The sequence below is a fragment of the Gadus morhua genome, chromosome 23, assembly GCF_902167405.1.
Source record: "Gadus morhua chromosome 23, gadMor3.0, whole genome shotgun sequence".
Classification (NCBI taxonomy): domain Eukaryota; kingdom Metazoa; phylum Chordata; class Actinopteri; order Gadiformes; family Gadidae; genus Gadus; species Gadus morhua.
In genome coordinates this window covers 10,716,447-10,744,261 of record NC_044070.1, presented here as the reverse complement: position 1 = coordinate 10,744,261, position 27,815 = coordinate 10,716,447, and the positions used below count along the sequence as shown (strand labels likewise).

The 27,815-nt window shown below is 46.6% G+C and overlaps 1 protein-coding gene and 1 pseudogene across 3 annotated transcripts in view; one reads left to right on the top strand and one right to left on the bottom strand.

The window, feature by feature from the left end:
* smchd1 (structural maintenance of chromosomes flexible hinge domain containing 1) overlaps nucleotides 1-27,802 on the top strand; it is a 32,571-nt gene extending 4,769 nt beyond the window's left edge. For 2 of the 3 annotated variants that reach the window (XM_030348740.1, XM_030348741.1), the window contains 41 exons: nucleotides 619-785; nucleotides 897-975; nucleotides 2,426-2,639; nucleotides 3,404-3,524; nucleotides 3,786-3,969; nucleotides 4,351-4,548; nucleotides 4,930-5,043; nucleotides 5,467-5,535; nucleotides 5,641-5,747; nucleotides 6,468-6,550; nucleotides 6,817-6,927; nucleotides 7,062-7,139; nucleotides 7,444-7,557; nucleotides 7,871-8,018; nucleotides 9,785-9,884; nucleotides 10,136-10,208; nucleotides 10,731-10,870; nucleotides 12,545-12,673; nucleotides 13,530-13,760; nucleotides 14,149-14,297; nucleotides 14,524-14,609; nucleotides 14,918-15,036; nucleotides 16,588-16,749; nucleotides 17,350-17,478; nucleotides 17,784-17,863; nucleotides 18,014-18,171; nucleotides 18,995-19,113; nucleotides 19,649-19,713; nucleotides 19,806-19,890; nucleotides 20,866-20,997; nucleotides 21,440-21,586; nucleotides 21,706-21,826; nucleotides 21,911-22,030; nucleotides 22,393-22,478; nucleotides 22,821-22,943; nucleotides 23,263-23,444; nucleotides 24,285-24,388; nucleotides 25,527-25,597; nucleotides 25,983-26,157; nucleotides 26,756-26,914; nucleotides 27,275-27,802. In XM_030348740.1, coding sequence (XP_030204600.1) covers nucleotides 619-785; nucleotides 897-975; nucleotides 2,426-2,639; nucleotides 3,404-3,524; nucleotides 3,786-3,969; nucleotides 4,351-4,548; nucleotides 4,930-5,043; nucleotides 5,467-5,535; nucleotides 5,641-5,747; nucleotides 6,468-6,550; nucleotides 6,817-6,927; nucleotides 7,062-7,139; nucleotides 7,444-7,557; nucleotides 7,871-8,018; nucleotides 9,785-9,884; nucleotides 10,136-10,208; nucleotides 10,731-10,870; nucleotides 12,545-12,673; nucleotides 13,530-13,760; nucleotides 14,149-14,297; nucleotides 14,524-14,609; nucleotides 14,918-15,036; nucleotides 16,588-16,749; nucleotides 17,350-17,478; nucleotides 17,784-17,863; nucleotides 18,014-18,171; nucleotides 18,995-19,113; nucleotides 19,649-19,713; nucleotides 19,806-19,890; nucleotides 20,866-20,997; nucleotides 21,440-21,586; nucleotides 21,706-21,826; nucleotides 21,911-22,030; nucleotides 22,393-22,478; nucleotides 22,821-22,943; nucleotides 23,263-23,444; nucleotides 24,285-24,388; nucleotides 25,527-25,597; nucleotides 25,983-26,157; nucleotides 26,756-26,914; nucleotides 27,275-27,387 — 5,145 coding nt within the window. In that variant the 3' untranslated portion in view covers nucleotides 27,388-27,802. The remainder of the gene's footprint in view (nucleotides 1-618; nucleotides 786-896; nucleotides 976-2,425; nucleotides 2,640-3,403; nucleotides 3,525-3,785; nucleotides 3,970-4,350; nucleotides 4,549-4,929; nucleotides 5,044-5,466; nucleotides 5,536-5,640; nucleotides 5,748-6,467; nucleotides 6,551-6,816; nucleotides 6,928-7,061; nucleotides 7,140-7,443; nucleotides 7,558-7,870; nucleotides 8,019-9,784; nucleotides 9,885-10,135; nucleotides 10,209-10,730; nucleotides 10,871-12,544; nucleotides 12,674-13,529; nucleotides 13,761-14,148; nucleotides 14,298-14,523; nucleotides 14,610-14,917; nucleotides 15,037-16,587; nucleotides 16,750-17,349; nucleotides 17,479-17,783; nucleotides 17,864-18,013; nucleotides 18,172-18,994; nucleotides 19,114-19,648; nucleotides 19,714-19,805; nucleotides 19,891-20,865; nucleotides 20,998-21,439; nucleotides 21,587-21,705; nucleotides 21,827-21,910; nucleotides 22,031-22,392; nucleotides 22,479-22,820; nucleotides 22,944-23,262; nucleotides 23,445-24,284; nucleotides 24,389-25,526; nucleotides 25,598-25,982; nucleotides 26,158-26,755; nucleotides 26,915-27,274) is intronic. The other variant, XM_030348742.1, reaches the window with a different exon arrangement.
* On the bottom strand, nucleotides 8,846-8,954 carry LOC115537850 (uncharacterized; annotated as a pseudogene).
* Nucleotides 27,803-27,815: the final 13 nt, after the last annotated feature.

Genomic DNA, 27,815 nt, shown 5'->3' with positions numbered 1-27,815 from the left:
TAAACCAATCAGGTTCCTCCAGAACAGGAAGGTTAGATTGTCCCTTAACCCAATTTTATTTTTAGGGCATATCATTCAATGAAAATACAATATCATTCAAACATGATAAACGAGAATACTAAATTATCGCCAATAACAGAGAGAATATCCAGTTCATATTGAGAGAATATCCCATTCACATTGTGCATCTAGGATTTTGCCATATGGCGCGGAATGAAGCAGTGTACCATGTTGATGACAACACTACAGCACTATACTATACACTATATAATAACCCCACGATCTGTGTTTGTGTGTGTGCCTGTGTGAGTGTGTGTGTGTTGATGTGATATCCGCGTCCGAAATAGGGTTAAGCTTCAAAACACTTTGTACCACAGTGTGGGGTGCGTTTCATATACATCATTGCTGAATATATACCTCTCATACCCAAATATCCCAAAGTTGATGTTGTTGGTGACCATGACCTCCCTCCTTCCTAGAACTCTCAAGCCCAAATTCCCCCAATGTGAAATTAACAACAGGAACCGGAGCAAAAAGTGGACAGTGACTGTTGAGCTCTATGAGTCCCTTCAGGTTGGGCTATGTCTGTGTTGACACCCCGTTTCCTCCGCGGGACAGGTCGGGGACTCCTCCCACGTCCAGAAGGAGTGCGAGTGCTTTCTCCATGACCTGATCGCCGAGGAGACGAAAAAGGGGAGCTTCACGGCCGTGGTCATCACCGGGATCCCTCCGCAACACGCCAGGCTCCTCAAGAACGACTTCGACAAATGGACCAGAGAGCTGGCGTAAGACCTCACACACTGAGCTCCCCTTGGCTCCCCCTGACATCCTCATCAGGAGTTCAGCCTCAGTGGAGGTTCACTGAGGTGGGTGTTGTGTGTTTCGTTTCTCAACAGCCACATATATCACTACTACATCCACGGCCTCAATGGAAATGACCTGGTCCACCCCCTGCATTCAAACATCAACATTGAGGTAACGCTATCCTTTCTCTCACTGTTCAGCTATCCATCCCACACAGTTTTGGTTCCAGACCCACCAGGTTTTTTTTCACCACTTGCTAGGGCTGTAACGATATGCGTATCGAAACCGAAATCGCGACACTCAAAGCCACGAACCTGTCTCGCGGTGTGAGATGGCAGCAGTGCGGCACGCCCTTTCTAATCTCATTATCCTCGAGTCTAGATCCAGCCACGTGATATGAGCTGTTAGTGCCAGGGTTTCCGTTGTCCGGTAATAGAACAATTTAATGTCAGACAAAATTGTATCTCTCCGGTCAAATTGTCAGATTGAAATTTGCTAATAATCTGTCTAAATAACACCGCTCCTCCTATCGATGCCGCAAGTCTGCGACGAGATGCCCTCTCTGTGATGACAGCGCTCCGTGGCTACGGAGGATTGCACTTCTCCACAGCCTGCGAAGTCCTCATATGCGATATGAACGACATTTATCCAGAGTGGGCCAAGCGCGCAAAAATAGCCTGTGTGATCCCTGTCCCTAGTGTTTTGTGTGCTTTTACCGGCAGTTGGTCTGCTTATAGGTCGGAATGAAGCGGCCACCGATTATTGACAGGCTGGGTATTTTATTCTACCAGACTTGTTTGTTTCTTCACTAGACACACCCACACACACGCTGCCGCTCGCCTTCCTTGCTCTTCAACTCACTCGTTGACGTCACTCACCGACACACACACACACACACACAGCCATTCTCGCGCACACACATGCGCTACTTGTAACACTATGCCTCGTTATTGCGAATCAGACGTTCATGTTTTTTCACATCTATTTGAAAGTTAGGCTATTAAACGTGTTGCATTCTATAAGGCCTGAATATGTCATTATTTAAGCTACATAGCCTAACAAGAAGCGATAATAGGATATTTGACAGAAAACTAAACCTATGCAGGTCACTTTGACTGGCACTGATTTTTCTAACGGGAACGCTGGTGGTTAGTGCTACCAAACTATTAAAATTACTATAATTTATTTGACATTAATATTTTGAAATACATAAGGCTAAAGCACAAAACTAGTTGAGGGTTTTTGCCTACCTGCAAGCATCCTCCAACTGCAATCTTTGGTTATTTATTTATTAATTTTGCTATACTTTAATAGTATTCTTTCTGGTCAAATCTGTTCAGTGTTCCAAATTATTTGTTATTGAATGTTACATTAAGTTAATCGTTATATAAGTGTTGTTTAGATAAACTGCTTTTTAAATGTAAAAAAATCGTGGGATGTATCGAACCGTGGGTCACAAATCGTAATACAAACCGAATGGTGAGTTGGTGTATCGTTACAGCCCTACCACTTGCATATGAAGCCGTACTCGTGACTGTGGCGCTCTCATGACCCGTCTCCATGTGGCTCACCGGAGAAGTGTTTTCCAAATGACTATATCACGGAAATGTCTTGAGAGCAGATCTCCCTGCGAGAGAAGCCCCCCAGATGCCCCAGGCTGGTGAACCTGCGCGAGGTGGACAATGACATGCAAACACTTTACATAAACTCGGCTGCAGACACGTTTGAGTTCAAGGCATGCACGCCGTCCGGGGGGACGGTGGATGGAGTGCTGAGGTACCACCCGTTCCTCTACGACCGAGAGACCTACCCCCAGGACCCCAACACCCAGCAGGGTAAGACCGCCCTGAGAGTCACGTCTACTGTCTTGTAGAAGATTCCTGCTTCACAGTATTTTGGAACACAACCATAAATAACGCCTACTTATACCTATTACATTACTGATGCCTGTTATTGGAAAAATACCATTAACATTATTTTTATAACAAAATCTATCTCTATATATATATATATATATATATATATATATATATATATATTAGGGAGGCACTTATTCCACTTTTTCTCAGACCAAGCACTTTTTTTTCTCAGTACAAGTACTTACATTTGGGTATTTGCTGATACTGAGTACTTGAGTAATACCATAACAGTTTAAAGGGCAAGTGAACCCACTGTTTCAGCAATTTGAACACTTTGAGATCTAAGCGAGAGTTCTATCAAAGGGCGGGGCTTGTTATCGCCATTGTAGTAAATGAATTGCTGCTCAGACGAAGATACACCATCCACACACACACAGTTGTGTTTTAACATTTGAAATTACTATAGATTATTATGCTCGCCATCATATAATACAAATTATCTAGTTTAAAAAAAAAGTAATCGGGTGGTTGTACCGGAGAAGTTTTACGAGTACATGAGCACAGTATCGGGCCCGAGTCAGAGTACTGGTATCGGTCGGTGCATCTGTTATGCATACACACACAGGGGAAAAGTTGTAAATAATTTGGTAGCTCATCTGCAGTACCCTGGCTTACCAGTAGGGAATAGCTTATATAGATACATTGACATTAAACTGCTGATGTGTGTTTTTATTGGCCAGCTCCTACCGAGGATGAATTGGAGGACGGGGAGTCTGGGGCAGGGAGCCAGGCCAACGGACGCCGGCCCATCTTTGAATGTTTCTGGAACGGAAGACTCATCCCATACACCACTCTCTCTGAGTAAATACCACCGGATTTCTGTTTTCAACGATATATGGATGCTGTACCTTGGTATCTTTGTTCGTTATAACTTTTGTTTCTTGGTATTTTAGATAACTATAATGGTTTTCTGGTAGTTTAAATAGTTATAACTGTGGTTTCTTGGTACTTCAGATAGTTATAACTGTGGTTTCTTGTTATTTTAGATAGTTATAACTGTCGTTATTGGTACTTTAAACACCAAGATACATAATAACTGTGTTTCCTTGGTGTTTTCTGCAGGTTTGAGTGGTGCAAGCGGCCCGGTAAACAATCCACCGTGCCCCTGGAGTGCTACAGCCGCTTGTCTGGGGTTCTGTTTGCAAACGACCGTTTCCAGGTCAGCACCAACAAGCTGACCTTCATCGACCTGGAGCTGCAGCTGCAGAAGAATGACACCATCTTCACACGCATCGTCAACGGACAGGTAAGGGGCCACCGTGCCACGCTTTGTCCGTCAATTCAAAATGATTACCATTTTCCGTCATCAACAGTGGTTGTTTTGGCCTACAAACACTGCTGCATGGGACCAACAGAAGAATTGTTTTGTCGTTGCATTTTGTTAAAACCCGACCCAGCCGGCCGGGTTTCGACCAATCGGAGGACATTTTAAATATAAAATATAGCATACAATTCACTTATGGTAAGATAACATGGTAATCTATTGATCTCACACACAGGTTATTTAGGTGCCATAGCGGGAAGTAGTAATAGGAATTGAAGCGTTAGTAACTGCATACAATGAAAAGACTGACCACAGACAAATGGTTTGGCGTGTGTTGATGGGGGTCTCTGTCTCTGTGCTCAGGAGCAGCGGGTTCAGATCAAGCGGGAGTTCAGCCAGTGGCTGACTGGCTGCCACGAGCGCCTGGACAAGCAGGTTCACTTTGTGGGCTTCAAGGAAACCATTACCCGGGCCGAGATGCAGAGCAAGAAGATGCAGTACCCCTGGGCCACCTTTTCCTCCATTGAGTGGGACAACAAGACCTTCAAAACGGGACAGCTGGTCGGAGTCACGTTCAACTTTCTTTATTGTCCATCAAAATGTCGCCAAAATTATATTGAGGCGTGGTAAAAAAGTAACAACAATAAGGAAAAAGTCAAACAACTTAATAGAAAGGAATATTTTAATTTAGTTCATTTAGCAGACGCTTTTATCCAAAGCGACTTACAATAGGTACATTTTTCAGAAGAAAGAGAAACATTGTAAATCGCTGTCCGTACAGTAAAGCATTGGACAAAGTGGGACGTGTACTCCAAAAAGACGATCACAATGCTGTGTGACCGTATAAAGGGGAGAGTCTTCACACATTCATCTACGTTTTATATGAAGGAAAATATGAGTCTTCTCACGCATAACCACGTGTCCTTGGTGTCTTCCTGATAGGTCAAGTCCCTTAGGACCCAGCCAATCATGTACGGTTACATCGTTCAGTTCCTGCTCTACGGGGACCATGACAGTGACATCTACGCCACCAATGGGAAGGTGGAGATCTCCCTGGTGAGGAAGCACTAAATGGACAAACTTCAAGCAGACTCTGTTCGTAAAGCACTTTTCACGCTTGACATGTAAAACAACACGCGAACAAGACAAGACATGAGTTTGAGTCTGAGACACAGAGATACATTTCTGAGGGAGAATGACACAAAGATAATGACACCTTAAATGTGCTGTAGGTAAGATTTAAGAGCAGAAAAGTAAAGAAAAAAAGTGTTGCATTCGGCGCACCTTTCATTGACAGAAAAGGATAGATTCCCAAAAACCAATCAGGGAAGAGTGATAATAAATAAGCAGTCTAAAATACTCTTACAGAGGCAAGAGCTGTCCACTAGAATCAGATCAAACTCAGTTACCTACAGCACCTTCAAAATGGTAAAAACTAAAAAGGTGTGCTTCTTCATTTTGTTAAAAAATCATTGACAGAATGTGATGCCCTCGGCTCCTCTGGCAGACATCTCCATAGGGGAGGATAAGGCAGCGGAAACATCCCAGGTCTCGTTTGGTCATTAAGTGCAAGGGGCAGGGTCGAGTCATTTTCCCGCCGATGGGAGCCTCAAGCGGTCACTGAGCTCTGTCATGGTGTGTTCGTCTCTGCAGGAACCCAAAGAGGTTTACGACGAGTGCAGGACCTTCCTCATATCCAAGATCGACAGAACCGCCACCAATGCCAGCATCCAGAAATTCATTGACACTGAGATGAACAAGTGAGTGTTTACTGTAGTATTAATACATAAGGACAACATGCTGGTCAAGTGAGAGGGTTGGCTTGCTAACGCCGGGATTCCACCGGACGCGTTACGGCCGCGTTACGGCTGCGGCACGGAACGGCTGCGACTTCTGCCCTGCGTGCATTTCCACCGGGCACGTTATGGCAGCGGAGCGCTGCCTTGCGAGCCAGCCGTATTCACGCGAGATCACGAGATCACGCGATAATCCTAAACCTAATGTACTCACCTCCCACTCCCAAAACTACTGTAATTAAATGCCACGCTTCGTCCTTCCGGCGATTGTCCTTATAAAAAGGATGATTTGGTGCATAAATGACTTCATGTTGCTGAACTTCAACAACGAGTCTCTCGTCGTCCATGTTGCCGACCCTCTGATACCCTTTGATTGATTGAGTAACGCGGCCGTAACGCGTCCGGTGGAATCGGGCCGTAATACTTTGTTACTATTAATCATCATAGACAACACTCCGGCCAGCTAGGCTAGACAGCTAATTAGAGACATGGTAGTAATCATAATTAAATGCAGCATAAAGGAAGCTTTTATCCTAAAGTTGTTACCCTGGCAGTGTTATTCGGCTTGTAGAGATCCACAGGAACTAGGGGTTTCTAAGTAGTACATGTCGTTATTTACAGAGAGAAGTGCCTACTGATAACCTTTCCCCCCATCGTCTTGTCTGCTCTGTTCTATGGTTCCAGGATGCCAGACAAGCTCCAATTGGTTTGGCCTGAAGGGAACGCATTGTCTGAAAATGCAGTGATGCACGCAGGCGCCCGATTAGGTACAGACCCCCTCGTCCTCTGACGAACATGGTAGCTCCTCCATTCGTTTGGCTGTCAACTGATTGATTAAGGCCAAAAAGCAAGGGTTTGTAAATGATACCGCAGTGTGTACCCGGTACTAGGGGGCATCTTGCTTGCGGATGCCTACAGGTAGACTGCAGACAGTCAGCATCAAACCCAGTACATTTGGGCTTGGAACACCCCAACACCACGCTATCCTCCATCCCCGCCTATGCACGGTACTACCGCGTGATGTCACCTCCAGGGCCGCTGAAGGTGTCCATCTTGAACAAGAAGGGAGAGGAAATCGCCAGGATGCCGCCGTCCAACCATGGAGCGAGGAAACTGGTGATGGAGCTGCAATTGGTCTGTCATGGTGAGATGCTACGATACTAGACCTTTTCTGTGTATCAACACATTCGCCGTTCGAAAAAGGTGTTCTCCTGCTGGGAATATTAGACCAGCTTGTGTATTTCCTATATTTGCATGTGCCATTGCTGTTTTTGACAGGTCCTAACGGAGCCCAGGAGATCCAAACCCACACTGCCCAATATTCACCCAAATGGTCCTTCTGGTTCAAGGCAATGGGTACGTCTGCTCTCGTCTATAGACTTTTAGCTTCTAGCTCCCTTTTAGCACCCCTGGTGCTGAAAGTGTCCCCCCACCATCATGCGGTACAGTCCACGGGGTAGGCTCATAGACTGATTGAGCCGTCATATGGTCACCAGAAGGTGGATGCTGGGCTGATCAACCTCACGCCTAGTGGTGCAGTAGGATCCTTTAAACAGCTTGAAGACACAACTATTGTTCATGGGTCCGTCACCATGGTGACGTCCTTTATGTTTCACCATGGCGATGTCCCCCCCCCCCCCCCCCCCCCCCCCCGGTACAGAGACCCTGACCCAGCTTGGGCAGTACACCCTGGAGCTGAATACCATGTTGAACGACACCAAGATGTTTGGGGGGAAAACGCTCCCCAGCCACCAGCTCAAGCTCACCATCACAGGTCAGGAGGTTCCCCTGTCTTAACCTTCATCTGTGTCTTCATCTTCCTCAGGGCCGAGCTGAGCCCCCTCAGCAGAACTCCTCCCCCTTCCACTGGTCCTCTGGGTGCACTTGCTGTCATGCTTGTTCATGCTGTAATTCTTCCTGTGACTGACTCTCTCTCTCTCTCTCTCTCTCTCTCTCTCTCTCTCTCTCTCTCTCTCTCTCTCTCTCTCTCTCTCTCTCTCTCTCTCTCTCTCTCTCTCTCTCTCTCTCTCTCTCTCTCTCTCTCTCTCTCTCTCTCTCTCTCTTCTCCTCTCTTCTCTCTCTCTTAGAGGGCAAGGCGGAGCGTTTCGTGGTGGAAGCAGCGTTTCCCTCCACCCTCCGAGTGGGCGTGGCCTACGACATGGTTCTGACGCTGCTGGACGCCTTTGATCACCCGGCCCCGGCCCCTCCACTCCTCGCCCCAGAGCTCTCATGCCGGTGTGTGTGTGTGACACTGATGTAAATGGTTGTACAGGGAGGCATACTAATGAAGGGGAACAGAGTCCGTACGCCCTCTGCTGGTCGTGTTCTCCAATGGGACCAATAATAATAATAATTAATAATAATAATTCATTTATTGTGTATAGCGCTTTTCAATGACCAGTGTTTCCCATACATAGACCAATGTGTGGCGCAGCGCCAGAGAAACAACACGAGAGCCACACATTTATTCAGCTTTTACCTTTCTTTTTTTTTTATGTGCGATTTTTGAAATATAAATATCGTTCACTTCTTTCATCTCCGCCTAACTCTCTTTCTCCCTGTCATTCTCGTTCGCACACGCAAACAGACAAGCGCGCATACATGCCAAAGGTGCGCGGGTATACACTACCCCCCCCCCCCCCCCCCCCCCCACCCCCGTCAGGCCTCCTCGTCTCACTCCGCTATTATTATACACTATTAGTTTTATTATTATTTTACATATTGTTAAATGAGCAATCGCAAAATCCCCCCCCCCCGGCAGCCAGTCGGCGCCAGAACGTGTGTGGGAATTAATGAGTCAGCCAATTATACAGGAGGATGATTGGGGGGCCAGATTGAATGAGCCTGGTTAGGCCAGAACACCGGGGAAACCCCTACTCTTTGCGATAAGTGCCCTGGGATCTTTTATGACCTCAGTGCGTCATGAGTCAGGACCTCGGTTTTACGTCTCCTCCAAAAGACGGCGCCTTCCACAGCACAGTGTCCCCGTCACTGCCCTGGGGCATCGGGATTGATGTTAAGGACAGAGGGAAGTGGGCCACCTATTGGCTACCACCCAACACCACTTACAGCACCTGGTATTCCCAGGCGGTCTCCCATCCAAGTACTAGCCAGGCCCGACCATGCTTAGCTTCCGAGATCGGGCGTGGTCATGGTGGTATGGCCGCCAAAATCAATGCTGGTCAATGCTGCGGCCACAGAGAACAGTGCAATGGGCAGTATAAATATGGGTTTGGTTGGTGTTTTTGTCTGTGTTGTTCCTATGGTTGTTTTACCCTGCTGTGTATATTGACCAGTATTTACAGTTTATTCATGAAACATAGGTGGGAGTTTGGTGCGGTCATCCTCCAGACTCGTCTGACACTGTAACACTGGGAGTTTAGGGTGGTCATCCACCTCCAGACTCATCTGACACCGTAACACTGGGAGTTTAGGGTGTTCATCCACCTCCAGACTCGTCTGACACTGTAACACTGGGAGTTTAGGGTGGTCATCCTCCAGACTCGTCTGACACTGTAACACTGGGAGTTTAGGGTGGTCATCCACCTCCAGACTCGTCTGACACCGTAACACTGGGAGTTTAGGGTGTTCATCCACCTCCAGACTCGTCTGACACTGTAACACTGGGAGTTTAGGGTGGTCATCCACCAGACTCATCTGACACTGTAACACTGGGAGTTTAGGGTGGTCATCCTCCAGACTCATCTGACACTGTAACACTGGGAGTTTAGGGTGGTCATCCACCTCCAGACTCATCTGACACTGTAACACTGGGAGTTTAGGGTGGTCATCCACCTGCAGACTCATCTGACACTGTAATGCTGGGAGTTTAGTGTGGTCATTCCCTGGAGTTTCTTTCTCTGGGACGAGCGCCGTTTCCTTGTGTCCAACCTCAGCCATCATCCTGTGGCATGAAGGAGATGATGATACAGCTGCTGTATGACAGACGAAGCACCGCCCTCCAGTATATTCATCCAGATGTTCTGTGCTTCATTGTCCAGCAATCTGATTGTGAGTTATGAGACAACCAGCTCCAGCGGGACCCAGTTCACCATTCAGGGGGTCAAAGTGAGCGGCAGTGTTCCCAACTACCACTGCAAGGTAGGGACCCACAACACACACACTCTCACACACATTGTGACACACAACTACAGAGCACATAGAAGTAGCTTTTGATCACACGGTTTTTCACCTCGTGGCCGTGTTGGTTTGTTGGGTAGACTTTTGGAAACCATGACAACTCCATGCAATATTTTTTTAGTTCTGCGTTCCATCTCCCCACCAGTTGTCATGGTTTCCTCAAAGTGGCAGTGTTGGTTTTCCTTCCTAACGTGAGTGGTCTCGCCCCTCAGGCCCAGGACCTGAATGTGGTGCTGCCGGGCCTGGAGTCCAGCTCACAGACCATCAAGATCAGCCTACTTCCTGGTATGACATCACCACCACCCCGTCCATCTGAGTGGTCATTATGATGACCTCACCGTCTTTTTATTTTATTTTATTTTTAATTAGTAACAGAGAGATTCCCCCCTGGGATCAGTACAGAAATGTGAATTCACCAAGAGTGCAGATACAGGATAACGTCCTTTCTATCGCTGGCTAGGAGTTATGGGGGATGCCAAATTGTTGTCGTAATGATAATCAAAAAGCCCTCCCAGCTTGGGGGCTGCGGGGTGGGAGGGGGATTTTTTACGTGAAAATAAACATGATATTTATGGAGGCGGGGACGGACCCTGGGAGGCCTGCAGACAACTCCCAGATGTTGGCAGAGTGGGCTGTGCTTTTTCATTTGATGGCACACTAACTCAAATACTGAAGAATGACATCAGAAGCACCAATAATCCTCCATGCTGACTGTTTGTTTGTGTGTTTCTAAATGGAAACAAGGCCTCGTTGTGAATCAGTTGCGGTCATCATTATTATTCAGGGGTTCCTGTTTGTTTCCCCCAGGCGATCCCCACTCACTCGACGTCACATCGGAAAAGGAAACCTTCACTGTGGAGAATGGAAACCCTATGACCTTCAACATCAAGGTCCTCGATGAGGCGGGGAACATCACGGCCCAGCCCAAACTGGTCGTCTACTGCCGGGTAGGGCGCTTAGTTGCACCCTACTGGTGGCCATAGTGTTCAGTCATGTACCGCTCGCTTTTACCCATGACTTACAGTTAAATGTACTGTATGTCATTGGTAACTGACTTACAGTAACTTACAGTGAATTTAGATCCATGCAATCAAGGAGCAGTTAGTGGTTGGAAAGTACAGAGATGGGTCATTCAGGAGCAGGTAGGGGATAGACAGTACAGAGACGGGTCATTCAGGAGCAGGTAGGGGTTAGACAGTACGGGGACAGGTCATTAAGGAGCAGGTAGGGTTAAGACAGTACAGAGACAGGTCATTAAGGAGGAGGTCGGGGTTAGACAGTACAGAGACAGGTCATTCAGGAGCAGGTAGGGTTAAGACAGTACAGAGACAGGTCATTAAGGAGCAGGTCGGGGTTAGACAGTACAGAGACAGGTCATTAAGGAGCAGGTAGGGGTTAGACAGTACAGAGACAGGTCATTAAGGAGCAGAGGCTGTCTTGCTATCAGATGCCTTCAGGTAGGCTGTGAACATGCTGATGATAGGCAGAATCTTTATGGCTGTAAACTGAACACGCTGACCCCTCTAACCTATCCTTCTTCCTACACTGATCTGCTGGATTAATACAAATGTTTTGATGGGACCACATCAGTGCACTGTTGCTGTTTATTCTACTGGTTGTCTAGTGTGACTTCTATTGAAGTCTATTCTATTGGTGGTCAATGTCTACTGGTGACCTACCATAGGCAGATAGCATGCTTGTCAGTGTACTAGAACCAAGTCCCAGTGCGTTGCGTCATACACAGCCCTCGTGTTGAGGACTCACGAACAGTTTCCCTGAGAAGGATCACATTCGGACCGTCCGGCCAGAGCTCCTCGTAGAGAAGGGGTCTGAGCTCATACTTGGACGGGCCACAGAGATTTCAGTGCTCTCCGTGGCCAAGGTTCAGTGCAGCTGGGGGAGGAATTGCTATGCTAGTGAAACATTATGCATCCAACTCTCTAAGCTCATAAAGTAAGGAGAGGCCTCGCTTTCGTAACGCAGAAGGATTCTGTGGTTAGGAAGTTAGTCTGTTGTGCATCCTGAGGAGGGAAACCGTGTTCTGGTGTTGCTCTTCTTTGTCACTAGTTCAGATTACTACCTAGTTATTTAAGATAGACACAGACCGAGGCACTTTAACACACAAATAGCAATCGACTACATTATCATAAAAGTCTGGCCAATATTTATTGGCAAGTATTGAATGTCATAAATAATAATGAACACTGACTCTTACTGAAAGGAGAGAATCACATTCCTGGGAAGTCTAGTTTCTCCAATATCTGTCAAATACAAATGTAGCCAAAACATTCTGTTCTCACTGTAATATATATACATATTTTATTGTCATACAGTTACCTCTTTAATATAAAGACATGTTCTATTATTCATACAGTTTTCAGTGTCATATATAGATATTCTGTTCAAACAGTTACTACTGTAAGGCCTTTGAAGGAACGACATGCTAGTCTTTACCGTGAACCACCTAGGGGCCGTTAAAGGAACTACATGCTAGTCTCTACCTTGAACCGCCTAGAGGCCGTTAGAGGAAATACATGCTAGTCTCTACCGTAAACCACCTTAAGGCCGTTGGATGAACTACATGCTAGTTTCTCTGAACCTCCTCCCCTTGTGATCCCCAGGTGCCACAGCACACACCCATTTCTGTGGACTGCAGTACCACGGGGGCGGGGCAACTGATCACTAAGCCAATCACTGCGAGGAACCTGAACGAACAGCAAAGGGTTGTCAAGGCTAAGTTTGACCTGCAGGTAAGCTATGATGCTGTCATGTGTTTGGTTACTCACAGTTTTATGTATCTTACACATTTAGTCAATATTAACATTATAATAGTTTGGCACTTTTATCCAAAGCGACCTAAATTGAATTGAAGAGGCATGTCATTAAGAAGCAGGTATCTCGCCCCTATGTAGACTTGAGACATCTGAGTAAGTAAATGGCCTGATTTTAGTAAAGTTTGTTAATAAAGGCGCATTGTATTCAAACCACCACCGTACTGCTTAAAATCAAGGACAATCAAGATAAGTTATTCCAAAACAGTTGACTAGTGTTGAGTTAAGTGTTTCCTTAAAGGGGACCTATTATGCTTTTTCGACTTTTATGACCTATAAACATTGTTATAATGATTGATAGTCATGTTTAACCATACTAAAGTGTCAAATAATGACGTACATGCATTTCGACGTATTCCCTGCTGACAGTCTGGGGTGGCTGTGCAGAGCGCTAAACACTCGGAACAACGTTTGCGATTCACTTGTTCACATTCCCGGGAAATCATCTACGTAGAGGCACTCCTGCCGCGCCCCCATATGCCTGGTCAAATCTGCCCGCGCGCGCGTTTCAAGGAAGGTAACCTATCACAACGGAGTTGGGTTGGCAGGAGGGGGGCGAGGGGGCGGAGAAGGACGAAACCGAGCATTGACAGAGAAGGCTGAAAGCTCCCAGATGAGAGGAAGAGTTTCCCGAAAATCGACATTGTTTTTTGTGTATGGTTAAACATGACTATCAATCAGTATAACAACGTTTATAGGTCATAAAAGTCGAAAAGCATAATAGGTCCCCTTTAATAATCGATGTGCTTGTGGTTCTTGCGGGCGGTGTTCCCAGAGCCAGAAGCAGGTGAGCGCGGTGTGGAAGGAGCTGATCGTGGTGCCCAGCACGCGGGTGAGCAGGCTAGAGGTGTACTTCCAGGACGCTGGGGGACTCGACTCGGTGCTGAGGAACGAGGAGCAGGTGGAGTGGAAGGCCGGGGACCTGCTGGAGAACCTCCACTACCGGCTCTATGACGAGGGACAGCGACTTCTGCCCCTCGACCAGCACACCGCCCGCAGCATGAAGGTCAGGGTTTAGGTCCCAAAAGCGTCATAGGGGCAGAGTTGCACCAAGAGAAACAATCGAAAGAAGCTATTGGAAGGGAATTTGAATAAATGTATTCCTAAAGTGGCCAGTCGAAGACAAATGTCTGATGATTTGTAGATTACAGTGAACTACTATTAATAACTTAGTGAACCACTACTAATCACTTATTGGACTTCTACTACTTATCACTTAAGCAATGCGTGTATGTTCACTTACATAAACATTGATACCATTGGCCGATGTTGGTTGGGTTGAAACAATGTTTGTAAGAAGTAACCGTAGTCAAAGATGTCCAGTGTGTTGACTTACCAAAAAAGGTTGGGCCAAGTGGGTGAGATCTTGGATTTTTCCCGTGGTCGTGTGGCAGGTGAACTGGTTGGCGGAGGTCAACTTGGAGGACCTGGCCAGAGGAAAGCTTCCCCACATCCAGGTCCCCACACAGGTTACGAACAAACCCTTTTACCAGATCTCCTACAAGGACCAAAGAGCCTCGGTGGACGCCTCCTTCATCCTAGTGTAAGACCCTCTCCTCCTTCCCTCACCTCCTCCCCTAACCGGCTTCACCGTAGTGGCAGAACCTCACCTCCTTCCCTCACTTTACCTATAAGTCCAATGCACCAGTGTCTTACATTTGGTTGCAAACTGCCTTTTTGTCTCTGCGAAACACACACATTTTGATAGCGTATCCTTTGTTGAGATGTGGAGTGTGTTGAACGTGCAGGGGTCTGATGTTGTTTCGCAGGCCATGTCCGGACGTCCCATCTGAGCTCAAAGTCACGCTGGAGCACTCCTCAGTGACGATGGGCGAAGTCCTAACTGGGGACATCCGTGAGTAGCAACCACACCTCTAACGACATGTTCACCATCTGTGACAAATCAGAGGCAAACTGCTCTGTACATTTCTAAATTCTTTCTTGTTCTTATAAGCACTTCTTATATCCAAGTCTGTGTACACAACCTGTAATAACTGTAAACCAAATTTGGCACGAATTAATTTAGAAAAACAAACAATGATTGACAATTATTTCTCTGAAGTATGCCCTGCGTAAACATCAAGAGATGAAATGATAAATACTGCTTATATGAACCTAAATGAAAAATGACTACATTACTGAATCAAGTGCTATGTCCCGTAGATCTGGAGCTGCTGGATCAGTACGGGAACGTGACCCAGAAGCTGACCCCACAGTGTGTGGATGCCATCAAGGTCGAGGGGGTAGAACTGGACTCCACCTCCCTGACCGTATTGTGGCAGGTCTGAACGTTGTGCAGACACACCCTCACTGGACTTCATAGTAACCTTTAGACGTCAAACAAACGCACCCTCAATGGACTATATAAGTAACTTTTTAGACGTCAAACAAATGCCCCCTCACTGGACTTTATAGTAACCTTTAGACGTCAAAGAAACGCACCCTCAATGGACTATATAAGTAACCTTTTAGCCGTCAAACAAATGCCCCCTCACTAGATTTTATAGTAACCTTAAAGGTGCGGCCACACCAGACGCGTATCTCGCGTACTTCGCGTATGAAATCGCCATTTTTTCCATAGGGAACCATTGGTTTACACGCGTATTACGCGTATTAAGCAACATTTTACGCGCGTATAGCGCGTATGTGGCGCAACAAACGCACCTTCACTGGTAGATAATTTAGACTATTTGGAGGTAAAGATAAATTTGGGTTACATCTTAAAATAGATCATTGGCTTAATGATATTTTTGATTCTGGCAGGTGAAATGACAAAATGCCAAATTGTTGACACTGCATGAGGTAACTGTTAACCTTTGGTACCAATTAAACGCACCTCTACTAGACTTAGAATGAAGTAAGTCTCAGGTACCAGACAAACAAACACGCCTCATGTGGAGGTTAGAGTAAACCTTCAGGACCAACCAGACCAGTGCCGTGTTCCAATACCCGTACTTCCATGAGTATACTTAAAGGAAGTACACTATCTGCAATATCCGTACTCACTTGAGTACGCTCATTTTTCAGATGTGAGTGCTGTTCCAAATCGAGTACTCTGTGGTGCACTTACTGGAAATGCCGATCACGACTGCCGCCGTGGCTCCTCCCCTGCAATAAACATCCCGCTTTGAACGGGGAACTCTTTACACCTAGCCGCTATAAAAACTACAAAATGACTCTATTAATGCAGGCTATGTGGAAAATGCGCCGACTTTGGCTCAGCCTGGCTCCGCCTCTTCCGCTACGTAGCTAAGATGGCTGCCGTTGAGTACGGGGAGTGTCCTTCGATCCACACTTCACGATTAGCCCATTTTGAGTACGGCATCCGGGTCCTTGATGTATACTTATTTTCGCCGGATCTGAATTGGAACGTACGACGTACTCAAATTTTGGCTAGTAAGTACGGACAGTACGGGTATTGGAACACAGACCAGGTCAGGCTAACATGATAATAATCAGGTTGCCTCTGATTAGTTCATGAACTACTTGACTATTGCCTTCCAAAAAAGGGAATACTGGTAATTGGATTAGGGTTAGTTAGTCAGTCCATGGTTAGTTAATCCTGGGTAGGTTAGTTAGTCCATGGTGGTTCAGTTAGTCCTGGGTGAGTTGGTAAGTCCTGGGACAGTTAGTCCTGTGTGAGTTAGTTAGTATGGGGTTGGTCAGTTAGTCCAGTATAGGTGAGTTAGTCCTAATTGGTTTAGTGATTCCTGGGTTTTTTAGTTCAGGGTATGTTAGTCATTGGCAGGTAAGTCCTGGGTTAGTAAGTCTTTGGTGGGTTAATTGTTCCTGGGGTAGTCAGTCCTGGTTGACGTGTTGCTGTGTGTGACCAGGAGAGCAGTAAGGACGTGGTGGTGAGAGGCGTGAGGTTCAGTCCCGGACAACCCGGACCCCGGGAGCTGACCTTTACCCTCAGGAGGTTCACGGGTCGGGTCAAGGTCATGCTGACCGCCGGCCCCCCCGCCACGCTACAGCTGCTCAGCGGACCGCAACTGGTAACGTGCCATCTTGTTTGCTAGTCATGTGAGCTAGTAAATGACTAGTTAACAAGTGGCCACACACTACCCAGCTTTGCATTTATGCAAAAAAGTGAACTTAAACCAATGACAAGATGTCTGTCTACCTGTTTGTCTATCTTTCCGTCTACCTGTCTGCCTACCTGTCTGTCTGCCTGTTGGCCTACCTCTCTGACTACCTGTCGGCCTACCTGTCTACCTGTCTGCCTACCTGTCTGCCTACCTGTCTGCCTACCTGTCGGCCTACCTGTCTGCCTACCTGTCTGCCTACCTGTCTGTCTACCTGTTGGCATACCTCTCTGACTACCTGTTTACCTGTCTGCCTACCTGTTGGCCTACCTGTCGGCCAACCTGTCTACCTGTCTGCCTACCTGTCGGCCTACCTGTCGGCCTACCTGTCTGTCTACCTGTCTATCTCTGTCTACCTGTTGGCCTACCTCTCTGACTACCTGTCTGCCTACCTGTCTGTCTACCTGTCTGCCTACCTGTCGGCCTACCTGTCTGTCTACCTGTCTATCTCTGTCTACCTGTCTGCCTACACGTCTATCTGTCTGCCTACCTGTCTGTCTACCTGTCCAGCCCCTCCAGGTGTTCAACGGGCAGGGCATCCCGTCCCCCTTCCTGATCCAGCTGTGTGATGCGTGGGGGAACCCCTCCCCCGACAAGAGGGTGGTGGTGGCGCTCACCTCCTCCTCCCCCTCCCTTGAGGTCAGGTCAAAGGTCACAAGACACCAATCAATAATCATCAACATTATTTTATTCATATTGCAACCATCTCCCCAAACAACAACGGATGATTAAAACAACAAAAACAACGAAGGGAGATAAAATGACCTAACCGGTCCAACTCCTCCGCAAATTTTCTTTTTTAAAGGAATCAAAACAAATGGGTTAAGAAAAAGTTAGCTGAGCACACATCTGATCTGAGCCACAAATGCATCAGAATCGATCCTTTTGGTCCTGACCTGAAACCCCCTAGCCGAGGTGATTCTGAAGTGGGCGTGTCCCTGCAGGTGAAGTGTCCTGTGATGTCCAAACCCGTGGACCGGGAGGGCAAGGCCTCATTTTCCGTCAAGCGCATTGCCGGACCAAAGTGAGTACTGTATTACTACTGCAGTTGTCAGAGTCCTTTAGAAGAACTGTATGAATGCCTGTACAACATAGTACTGTAGTCGTAGTGCTAATGTTTAGCTCTCAGCTAGCTCCTGTGCTAACATGCTGACCTCGTACGTTTTGGTTCCAGGGGCGAGTTCAGTCTGGAGTTCCGAGGTCTGTTCAACCAAAGGCCCATCCCTGGCCCTTCGATCCAGCTAACCGTGGTACTGGACCCCAGCAAACCAGCTAGACTCGTGGTTGACTACGACACCAACACTATCTGTCTAGCAGGCGAAGCCCTCCCTGGTGAGACTGTTAAGGTTTAGCCGTGATAGAATTTTACCAGTGTTAGCATATTACCAGTGTTAGCTGTGTCAGTCGTGGTAGCTGTTCCAGCCGTGTGAGCTGGTATTAGCTGTGCTAGCAGAGTTAGCAGATGAATGCTATGTCCACGTGGAGGTTATGCCAACCTGCTGTTTTGGTACTTTAAGGACATTGTCTTCCAATTATACATTTTACATTTTTGGTTGGCGAGAATCCAGTGTTACGGTGCGACAGAGGTAAAATATTTGTATTCCCGTGCAAAAACATTTAAACAAACAAACTTGTTATTTATAACTATTGTGATTAATAATATGGCCTTACCACCATGGACGCGCCCGATCTCGTCTGAAGCATGGTCGGGCCTGGTTGGTACTTGGCTGGGAGACCGCCTGGGAATACCAGGTGGTGTTGGGTGGTAGCCAATAGGTGGCCCACTTCCCTCTGGCCTTAACATCAATCCCGATGCCCCAGTAGAGTAACTGGAACCCTGTACGGTGGAAGGCGCCGTCGTTCAGAGGAGACGTAAAACCGAGTTTCCTGACTCACTGAGGTCATAAAAGATCCCAGGGAACTTATCGCAAAGAGTAGGGGTTTCCCCGGTGTTCTGGCCTAACCAGGCTCATTAAATCTGGCCCCCTAATCATCCTCCTGTGTAATTGGCTGTGGGTGCTACACACTGGTGGTGGTTCCCTGTAAAGCGTCTTTGAGTGTCTAGAAAAGCCCTATATAAATTAAATCCATTATTATTATTATTATTATTAATAGCATTCAGGATTATAAAAAATGTGTGTGTGCGTGCGTGCAGTGTTCTCGGTGAGTGTGCTGTCAGAAGAGGGCGGTCCCATCAGGAACGTGAACCCTGCAGCTCTCTCCATGATGTTATGGAGAATAGAAACCACCAGCCTCCCCTCCCCTCCTAGCGGGGTAGGTTACACCTCACACCTCCACCACCACCTCACACCTCCACCACCACCTCCGACCCCATCATCACCTCACACCTCCACCACCAACTCACACCTCCACCACCACCTCACACCTCCACCACCACCTCACAACCCATCACCAACTCCTGCAAATCACCACAGACTCAAAACCTTCCTCACCACCCACAACACACCTCCATCACCACTCACACCACACCTGCAGAACCGCCATATCATCACTAACACCACAAGCAACGCCACCAACTCCATCACCACCACCACCCAGTCTAACCCTCCATCACCACCTCCATCACCACCTCAACCGCATCACAACCACCATTACCACCCACTCCACCACCACCCACATCACCAACACAGCATCATCCACTCCATCACCCCCCAACCGACACCACAATCCCCACCACCCTTACAACCAACTCCTTCTCCACCATCTCCTCCACCCCGTTCCTACTCCACCCTCCACACCACCACTCACTATATGCGTGTTATTTTACCTTCTGGTTCCTGCCTGCCAGGCCATCCAATTCAAGTGCAGTAAACCTCTGGAGAACGAGGCGGACGACTTTCACTTTTACTTCAGGTACCACACCCATGAATACTTCTTCCTGTTCCTGTCTTCCTGTCCGTAAGGTCTGTGCATCCTTGGGTACTGATTTATGACATTGGTTTCAGGGATAAGCCTGGAGCCGAGCAGACAGGGAAGTACAGCCTCCAGTTCTCCTTGACGTCAGGAAGGACTAAACTTGAGAGCAAGCAGGTCAGTTCAACAGTACAGAGTCAAGTCTATGGTTAGGGTTCATCACAGCTATAGTCTCAAAGGGCTTCACTGGACACATTATAGCACAACCTGTAACACTAAGCCTAATGAAGGGAAAACACTTTGACATACCGATATACATCTAACCAATAGGCACAAGTAAGGCTGCTCGATTATGGGGAAAAAATCATAATAACGATTATTTTGGTAATAATTGAAATCACGTTTTTCAAACTATTATTTTTGAGTTTGAAAACATAATGTAACTTGTGTAATGTTCTCAGTTGTAAAATGCAACTGAGAACTTTGAAATTTCGCTTTAAAAAAATTCCCAAAATGGTCAAAAAGAAAAATATTCAAATCTAAAATAATGTACAGATATCCAGCTATAAAACATTTAATAAAAAATATAAATTTAAAAAAATCGAAAACTATATTATATTAGCTTTGTGATCGTTTCACGCCAAAATCGAGGTCGAAATTCGATTCTTCCCCCATCCCTAGGCACCAGGCAATAGGTGTTTAATGCAGGATAGAGGTAACATGAAGCTAATCCGAATAAATGGTTTGGAAGAGGTCAATAGAAAATTGCAGATCACATAGGTGTGAACGACATATGAACGTTCCTCGCGTAGAGAAATCACTTCTTCAACATCTGCTTTGGAGTGGATGAGGGATGTCAGCAATCAGAACACATGCTCATTGCCTCACCATGGACAACACAAATCCAATGGTTAAAATTGTACTTAAAATGTACAATTGTGTATGTCAACGATGACACTCGTTGCACACCTTGCCATCCAGATGTAGAGAGAGGTTTCTTCCTTGCTTTAGAAGGGAGTTTCTTTCATGCAGGGTTTAGGGGTGTCATCAATATATGACCTTAAAGCTAATTGGGACTGTAACTGTGATAAAGGGCTGTGCAAATACAATTGGCTTGACTTGACTCCTCCTCCTGCCCCTCCGCCTCCTCAGTATGTGCTAGACGTGGTGCCCAACGAACCGATCAAGCTGGCCCCTGACAGCCAGCCCACCACCCCGATCGTCTCCAACGTCGAGGCGCCAGACAGCAGAGTCCTGGTGAAGGACCTGAGCCTGAGGATCAGGGTGGGTCCACCTGCTGCAGCGTTCAGCCTAACACATGGCTTAGCGTTTGGCCTGCCTTTTAGCCGAGCCTTTAGCCTGACATTAAGACCTTGGCTTAACATTTAGCTTAGCCTTGAGCTGAGTGAATCGCTTGGTCGGGAGTGTTCTGGCCATTCAATGAGGAATGGATAACATGTTAACAGAAAGAAATGAAACGTCTCTCATCAATCCCTGCACTGTAAACTCACTCATCTGCATCTCATTTTGAGTTAATTCAGGATTTAACGTGAACATTAATTTGACTCACAACAATATTGACAACTTTAACTTTGTAAACAGACTTTCTACCTACAATTAAAATGTTCCTGCTGATCTGCTGTGTTCTTAACGTTGTGTAACTAAGAATACCACGTTGCACCGCTCCAGTTTTCAGTGGCTTTCCTTGGTTCTTGCGGGCTTCCAGGACAGGTTTGGTAACCCCGCGGGGCAGGAGGTGGACGGGCAGGTGGAGGTGAGGGTGGAGCTATCCCCTGAGGACCGAGATAAAGAGCTGCCTACTCTAGAGGCCCCTAGCCATCTCCAGCTGACCAATGGAACCGCCCACGTCAGCGTGAGTAGCCCCGCCCCCCTCCCAAGACCCATTTGATGGGATCTACTGCTGGCGTTCCTCCCAGTACTGATAAACGTGTGTGTGTGTGTGTGTGTGTGTGTGTGTGTGTGTGTGTGTAGAAGCTGTCTATCAACAGGAACAGCCCGGGTATTGACGGTGCCGAGTATGTCCTGGTGTTCCAGATCATAGGACCAGGGATAACTCTGGCTCCCTACCTGCTCCCCTTCCGCTTCTACAATGGTTTGATCCACTAATCTTTAGCATTTGTATTGCTGTCAAGGCCATTTGGTTTTCCCATAAGCAGCTGGTCCATCTTGTGTGTAGATGCCGAAAACCAGAAACTGATGTCAGAGCTGGCCAGGAAGAAAGACCGGCTCAGCGGTGATCTGGTGAAATTCAAGGAATATTCCAAGAACCTGGAGGACCTGCGCAGGGAGCTCACCTGTACGTGCAAAATAGCTTATTGACGTGTGTGTGTGTGTGTGTGTGTGTGTGTGTGTGTGTGTGTGTGTGTGTGTGTGTGTGTGTGTGTGTGTGTGTGTGTGTGTGTGTGTGTGTGTGTGTGTGTGTGTGTGTGTGTGTGTGTGGCCTTATGAAACCCTAGTTTTCCTTTAGTTTAGTTAGTGCAAGTGTAATATCATTGTATTTGAAGGTGTGTGTGTGGACGTTGTGTGATGGTGATGTATATAGGTAGTGTGCAAGGAGGGAGTCTGTCTGGAAGGAGTATATAGTGTTGCATTTAGCCCTAATGGGCCTCCAAAGTGTTTGTCATTCTTCTATAAGTGAACAGTGTTGTTGTCGTCAAGGTAAAAACCAGCAAGCCGCTAAGAAAGTGACGGAGCTTAAAAGTGAGCTGTCAAGGAGAAAGGTCATCGTGACACAACCGAAATCTGTAAGATCTCCTTTCATACCACCCACATGACACCTCCATGTAATGTCCATATGGAATAGCTAAGTATTTGCGCTTTGTAATAGCATCTATTAGCGCCATATAATCATGTTTTAGCTCCATATATTTGCATCTATTATCTTTAAATAACAGCACGTATTTGCTCAATATATAAGCGTCTATTAGCTCCATATGATAGCATGAATAATCTCCATATAACAGCCAAGAACCATATGATAGCCATATATATGAATACAACAGCCATCCATCATCAGCTCCATACACTACCAATGTATCTTTGGGTGGTTTCCATTGAGACAGGACGTGTATTTTATCCCCGTCTAGGATCTCGAGGTTAGGACCGCCCTCAGTGAGAAGATTGCCCAGTTTAATAGGATCAGCGGAGAGCCCAGAAGAACCTGCACCATCGCAGACCCCTACAGAGGGGCCCGCGACGTTCTGGGCAAGGTGAGGCTACTGACCTACTAACCAGACAACTAACCCTGGTCATGTTAACCACCACTCGAAATAACTCTGGTTCTGCTAAATACTCCTGTTGATGGACCACTTATCTAGACTGAATCCTAATCACAACACCACCATAAAAAATGTAATTACCATAAGAATTAAGACTTCTCTATGGTGTCGCTCAGTCGGTGATTCTTAGGTTCACCTTTAGGGGAAACGCAATGCATCATGGGAACAATCACCAGAAAGGTGCTCTATCTAGCTGCCACTGTAAAGCATGAGGGGGAGGAGCCTCATGGCTCCGCCTCCTCCCCTCCAGGTGGGTCAGCTGGCGCTGGTGGAGGACGACGCTTCGGCCCGCGTCATCTCCTGGCACATCCAAGGGGACATGGACTGCCTGGTCACCGTGACGACGGCGGCGGCGCGGCAGGTGTACGACAGGACGGGTGGAGCCCAGCAGGTGCTGCCCCTGGACAGCATCTACGTCAACCCCACTGACAGGTGGCTAACCCCTCCCTCCTAACTACAGGGTGCAGGCTTGTGTCTAGGTGGAGTAAACATAGCCCTGTATCAATGGGTCTTTGTTTATCGATTTAACCAACACGTGTTCTATAGTGATACACTCTCTATCGTTAACCATAAATGAACGTATAGGAGATCACATTGGTTATGTACAATATATAGATGTTATATTAAAGAGAACTTATGAGATGGAGATACACAGATTATCATTACTGAGAATGGCTTTTAAAACGCACATGTTTTTTTTTTTTTTAGAGACATTCAAAATACATTTATTAAAGGCTTATTTAAAATAGTTATGGTAAATAAAAGCAGATACGTGTCATTGGCAAATACCTTATTTGTTACATTTTCTGCCTGGGAATCAGACGAAACTGCGAGCTACTGTTTTATCTGCTCCTGCATAATGTGTCTGACCAGACAGATCGCCTGCAGAGCTTTCTTTGCTCTGATTGGTGGTAAGTCTATTCAATTGTGCCCAGAGGCCTTTTGAGACCATTGATAATGCCGCAGACTAACACACATTTTCAAACTGATTCGGGATCTAAGACTCTAAAAACTTTGATTTGAATGTATATTTTTTTATCCTTGGCAAAAAGAAATGCACGTTTTTAAAGAAAATAATCTGTCGTCTTTTATTAATACTTTCATTGCATATTTAAAGCGATAAAAAGTAGGTGTTTTACTGTTTACTGCTCCTCGGTTTCATTCATCACATACTTCAGTAGAAGCAGGGTGGCTCCATGTCTCGGTACCACCTCGTGGGAGCGCTGTGCAGAGGTCGAGGGTTCAGACTGTGAACATCTGGGTTTGTTTCAGGCCTCTTCCACACTTGGGGTGTCGTACCCCTACCCCTCCCGGGAACCCGGTGTTCGCCCGGGACCTGCTCATCTACCCCAATGACACAGAGAGTTGCATGAAAGGTACTGTGTAACCCGGACTTCACCATCCCATCCTGACCCAAGGGTCGCTTCACACCAGAGGCTTCACATCAGTCTGACATTGAGGATTAACTATGGAAGCTATTATATCGTGATCAGCTACATGAATACATCGCATGAACATCACCTCTGCGTAGGACAGGTTTGGTGATCTGGATACATTTATTAATGCATATATATATATATATATATATATATATATATATATATATATATATATATATATATATATATATATATATGGCCAATTAAGATTGAGGGACAATACATAAATGTATAGATCAAGTCAATCCTCCTCGCGGCTCCGCAGCTCGGCCGCGTACAGCCCTTTTTATTCTCAACAATGTTAAGGAGGACCTTCCTCCCTCTCCTCACTGGAGAAGCCTCCACTGATATATATAGACATTTGATCAAAGTTACAAGGCAGAGCTCTAATAGAGTAATTCAAACTCCCCTGACTGAGCGATGCCAGAACGCGTTTCATCAGAGGTCCCAGAATGCAGCAGTGTTTACTCTTGTTGGGCTGCTTCCTCTCGCCACTTCCACCCATTCCTGACCCTAAACGCTTCCAGACATAGGGGACCGCAGATCCAGGGGGTGTGCGTGGGACCCTGTGTGTGTGTGTGTGTGTGTGTGTGTGTGTGTGTGTGTGTGTTCGTCATTAGTTTGTGAGTAATTCTCTCCTGGGACCAGTGATGCTATTGGACCTCTGCACACATCAAGCATCACTCCACTGCTGGGGAACAAGTGACGGCCATGTTTAGTTTTAGACCGCTATATATGAAGGGTAGTTTAGATTAGACAACAAGGTATGTAGGCTGGTCGACGTGGCCCCTGGCTTGGGCTGACGTCATTTTGCTTAGAAATAAATGGAGACGGTCTGTTTGAAAGCCAGATGACCAAATCAAATGAATCACATGAATGAACTGTCTCTGGGCTGTCTAACCCTTACCTGCTCCCTATGACCTGTCTCATACTGTTTAACCCTACCTGCTCTCTAATGACCTGCTTCTGAATGGTGAAGATTTCTAATAGCAATAGGTGTCGGTGTGTCACCCATTGTGACTTCAACACGTCCATGTTGGTTTGTTTGAAAAAAAAAAAAGTGTTAATCTCTCAGTGTTTAAGAATCTACTGGGAGACACCATCCTCATCGATGACCTGGACGCTGGAAACGCCTATAGAAAGAGTGTAAGTAACTATGGATCTATACATATATTATATAGTCCTACAGGAACAGTGTATTCAGGTATATATGTATATATATATATATACTGGAAGAAATTTAAGATGAATTCTGTAAATAAATGTACTTACATATAACATAGTTCTGTAGATATCATCGTGCATGTATAACATTTACATCTGTGCAACTCAGCGGTGGTCTCCTCAGGACAGTGTAATGTACGGTAACACCGCGGTGGTCTCCTCGGGACAGTGTAATGTACAGTAACACCGCGGTGGTCTCCTCAGGACAGTGTAATGTACGGTAACACCGCGGTGGTCTCCTCGGGACAGTGTAATGTACGGTCACACCGCGGTGGTCTCCTCATGAGAGTGTGGTTGTGGTCTACAGGTGGTCCAGAGCAACAGATCCTGCCCCACCATCCTGACCCGCCGGGGCGAGCGGATTGGCGCAAGGGGAAAGTTTGGAGGCGCCCAGAACCGAGCGCCGGCCCTCAGCGCCCTGCAGGGCCGGGTGTTCGGGGCCCCTCCTCCTGCCCTGTACCACTCACTCAGCAGCGACATAGGTAACCCTTCTCTCTGCAGAGGCCACCAAAGTTGACGAATGCTTCGACGTGTGGCGATACTTATGATGTGTAGAATAGACAATGAGTCGTAACGAATGAACGCTCACATGAAGTGAACCCGCTCCATTCCTCTTTCATCGGCGAAGCACAAGACGTTGAGGGCAGACGAAACGGTCATCCCGGAAGTGAATTTTAAAGGTGACATATTATACCACCAGGTGTGAGTGTGATTAGCCGTTACAAGCCGTTTTGAAAATCGGTCTCTTCTGACATCACAAGTGGGCGTGTCCACCTAGATGTGTGCTGGATGGATCAGTCTACCAGCCTATCCAGTGGACTGCAGCAAACGTTGCTCATCTATCCGTCATACAAGTGGACACGCCCACTTGTGATGTCAGAAGAGGCAGATTTTCAAAGCGGCTTGTAACGGCTAATCACACTCACACCTGGTGGTATAATATGCCATCTTTATGGTGGATGAGATAGTTGTCACCTACGTCCACTAGCTACGGCGGTTATTCGGTGCAGTAGTATAATTGAACCGTGCCGTTTAAGGGCTGCTGTGTTTTGTAATCCATGTTTTTCTCTGTTATCTCAGGGGATCTACAAGGATACCTAGAAGCCTTTGAGGCCAGCAGGGAAGCCAAGGAAGAACTGAACGCTCACGTCCAGAAACTCCAATCACCAGAGAATATGAAGATGAACCAGGCTATGGATGAGAATAAACGGAAGTTGACGGAGATTGAGTCACAGCTCGGTAGGCTAGTCGTCAAACTAGCGGCTAAAACTATTATTACAGACCTCGGATGGCTAGTAGCCAAACTAGCCTTTAACGATTATTTCACACCACAGACGGCTAGTAGCCTAGCTCGCCGCTGATACAATGATTTCACACCACAGGCGAATAGTAGCCAAGCTAGCGGCTTAAACAGTGATCTTAAACTCTCAACTCCTAGGGGCTGAGCAAGAGGCTACCACAGTTATTGTTAAACACACAGACTGCTAGTAGCTAAGAGCGGCTAACACGATGATTTCACGCCGCAGAAGGGTAGTAGCCTAGCTAGGAGCTAATTGGCTAGTTTTAGTTAGTCTCTCTTCGTGTTTTTTGTGTCCTCAGAGCGGACTCCGGTATCAACATCGGGGAGGCGAGCTCTCAGAGAAGAGGAGGAGGAGGCGGCCGGCCCCCCCCAGAAGAGGCCCCGGGCCTCTGAACGGAGGACCCCGCAGTAGACCCCCCCTCTGGATCTCCTGCCGCTCTGATAGCCTTCGCCTTCTGAAATTGTTTACATGCTCCACCTTGGGTCAAATGGTTTTCAAGCTTCAGCCAAAGATTGTTCAAGACTTTTGGCATTTGTATACGTTTATATATTAAAGTCAGATAATGCACTTTTAGTAAAGAAATGATGCTTACATTAAACGAGTACACGTAAAATACTTGAATTTCTGCTTGCATCAGGGATTTTCTTTTGTATGTGTTCAATATTTTATCACAAATATGTTTTGTTTGCTCTTTTCAAAGCAATATTGCATGCACCTTTTACATGTTTCTGTTTACCTTTTAAAATGTTCAACCATAGAATTTAAAAGGCTTTGTCAACCTGTTTTCCAGCTTTGTTGAGCTTATTTAAAAGCACGATGATATGTGTCATGGCATTCTT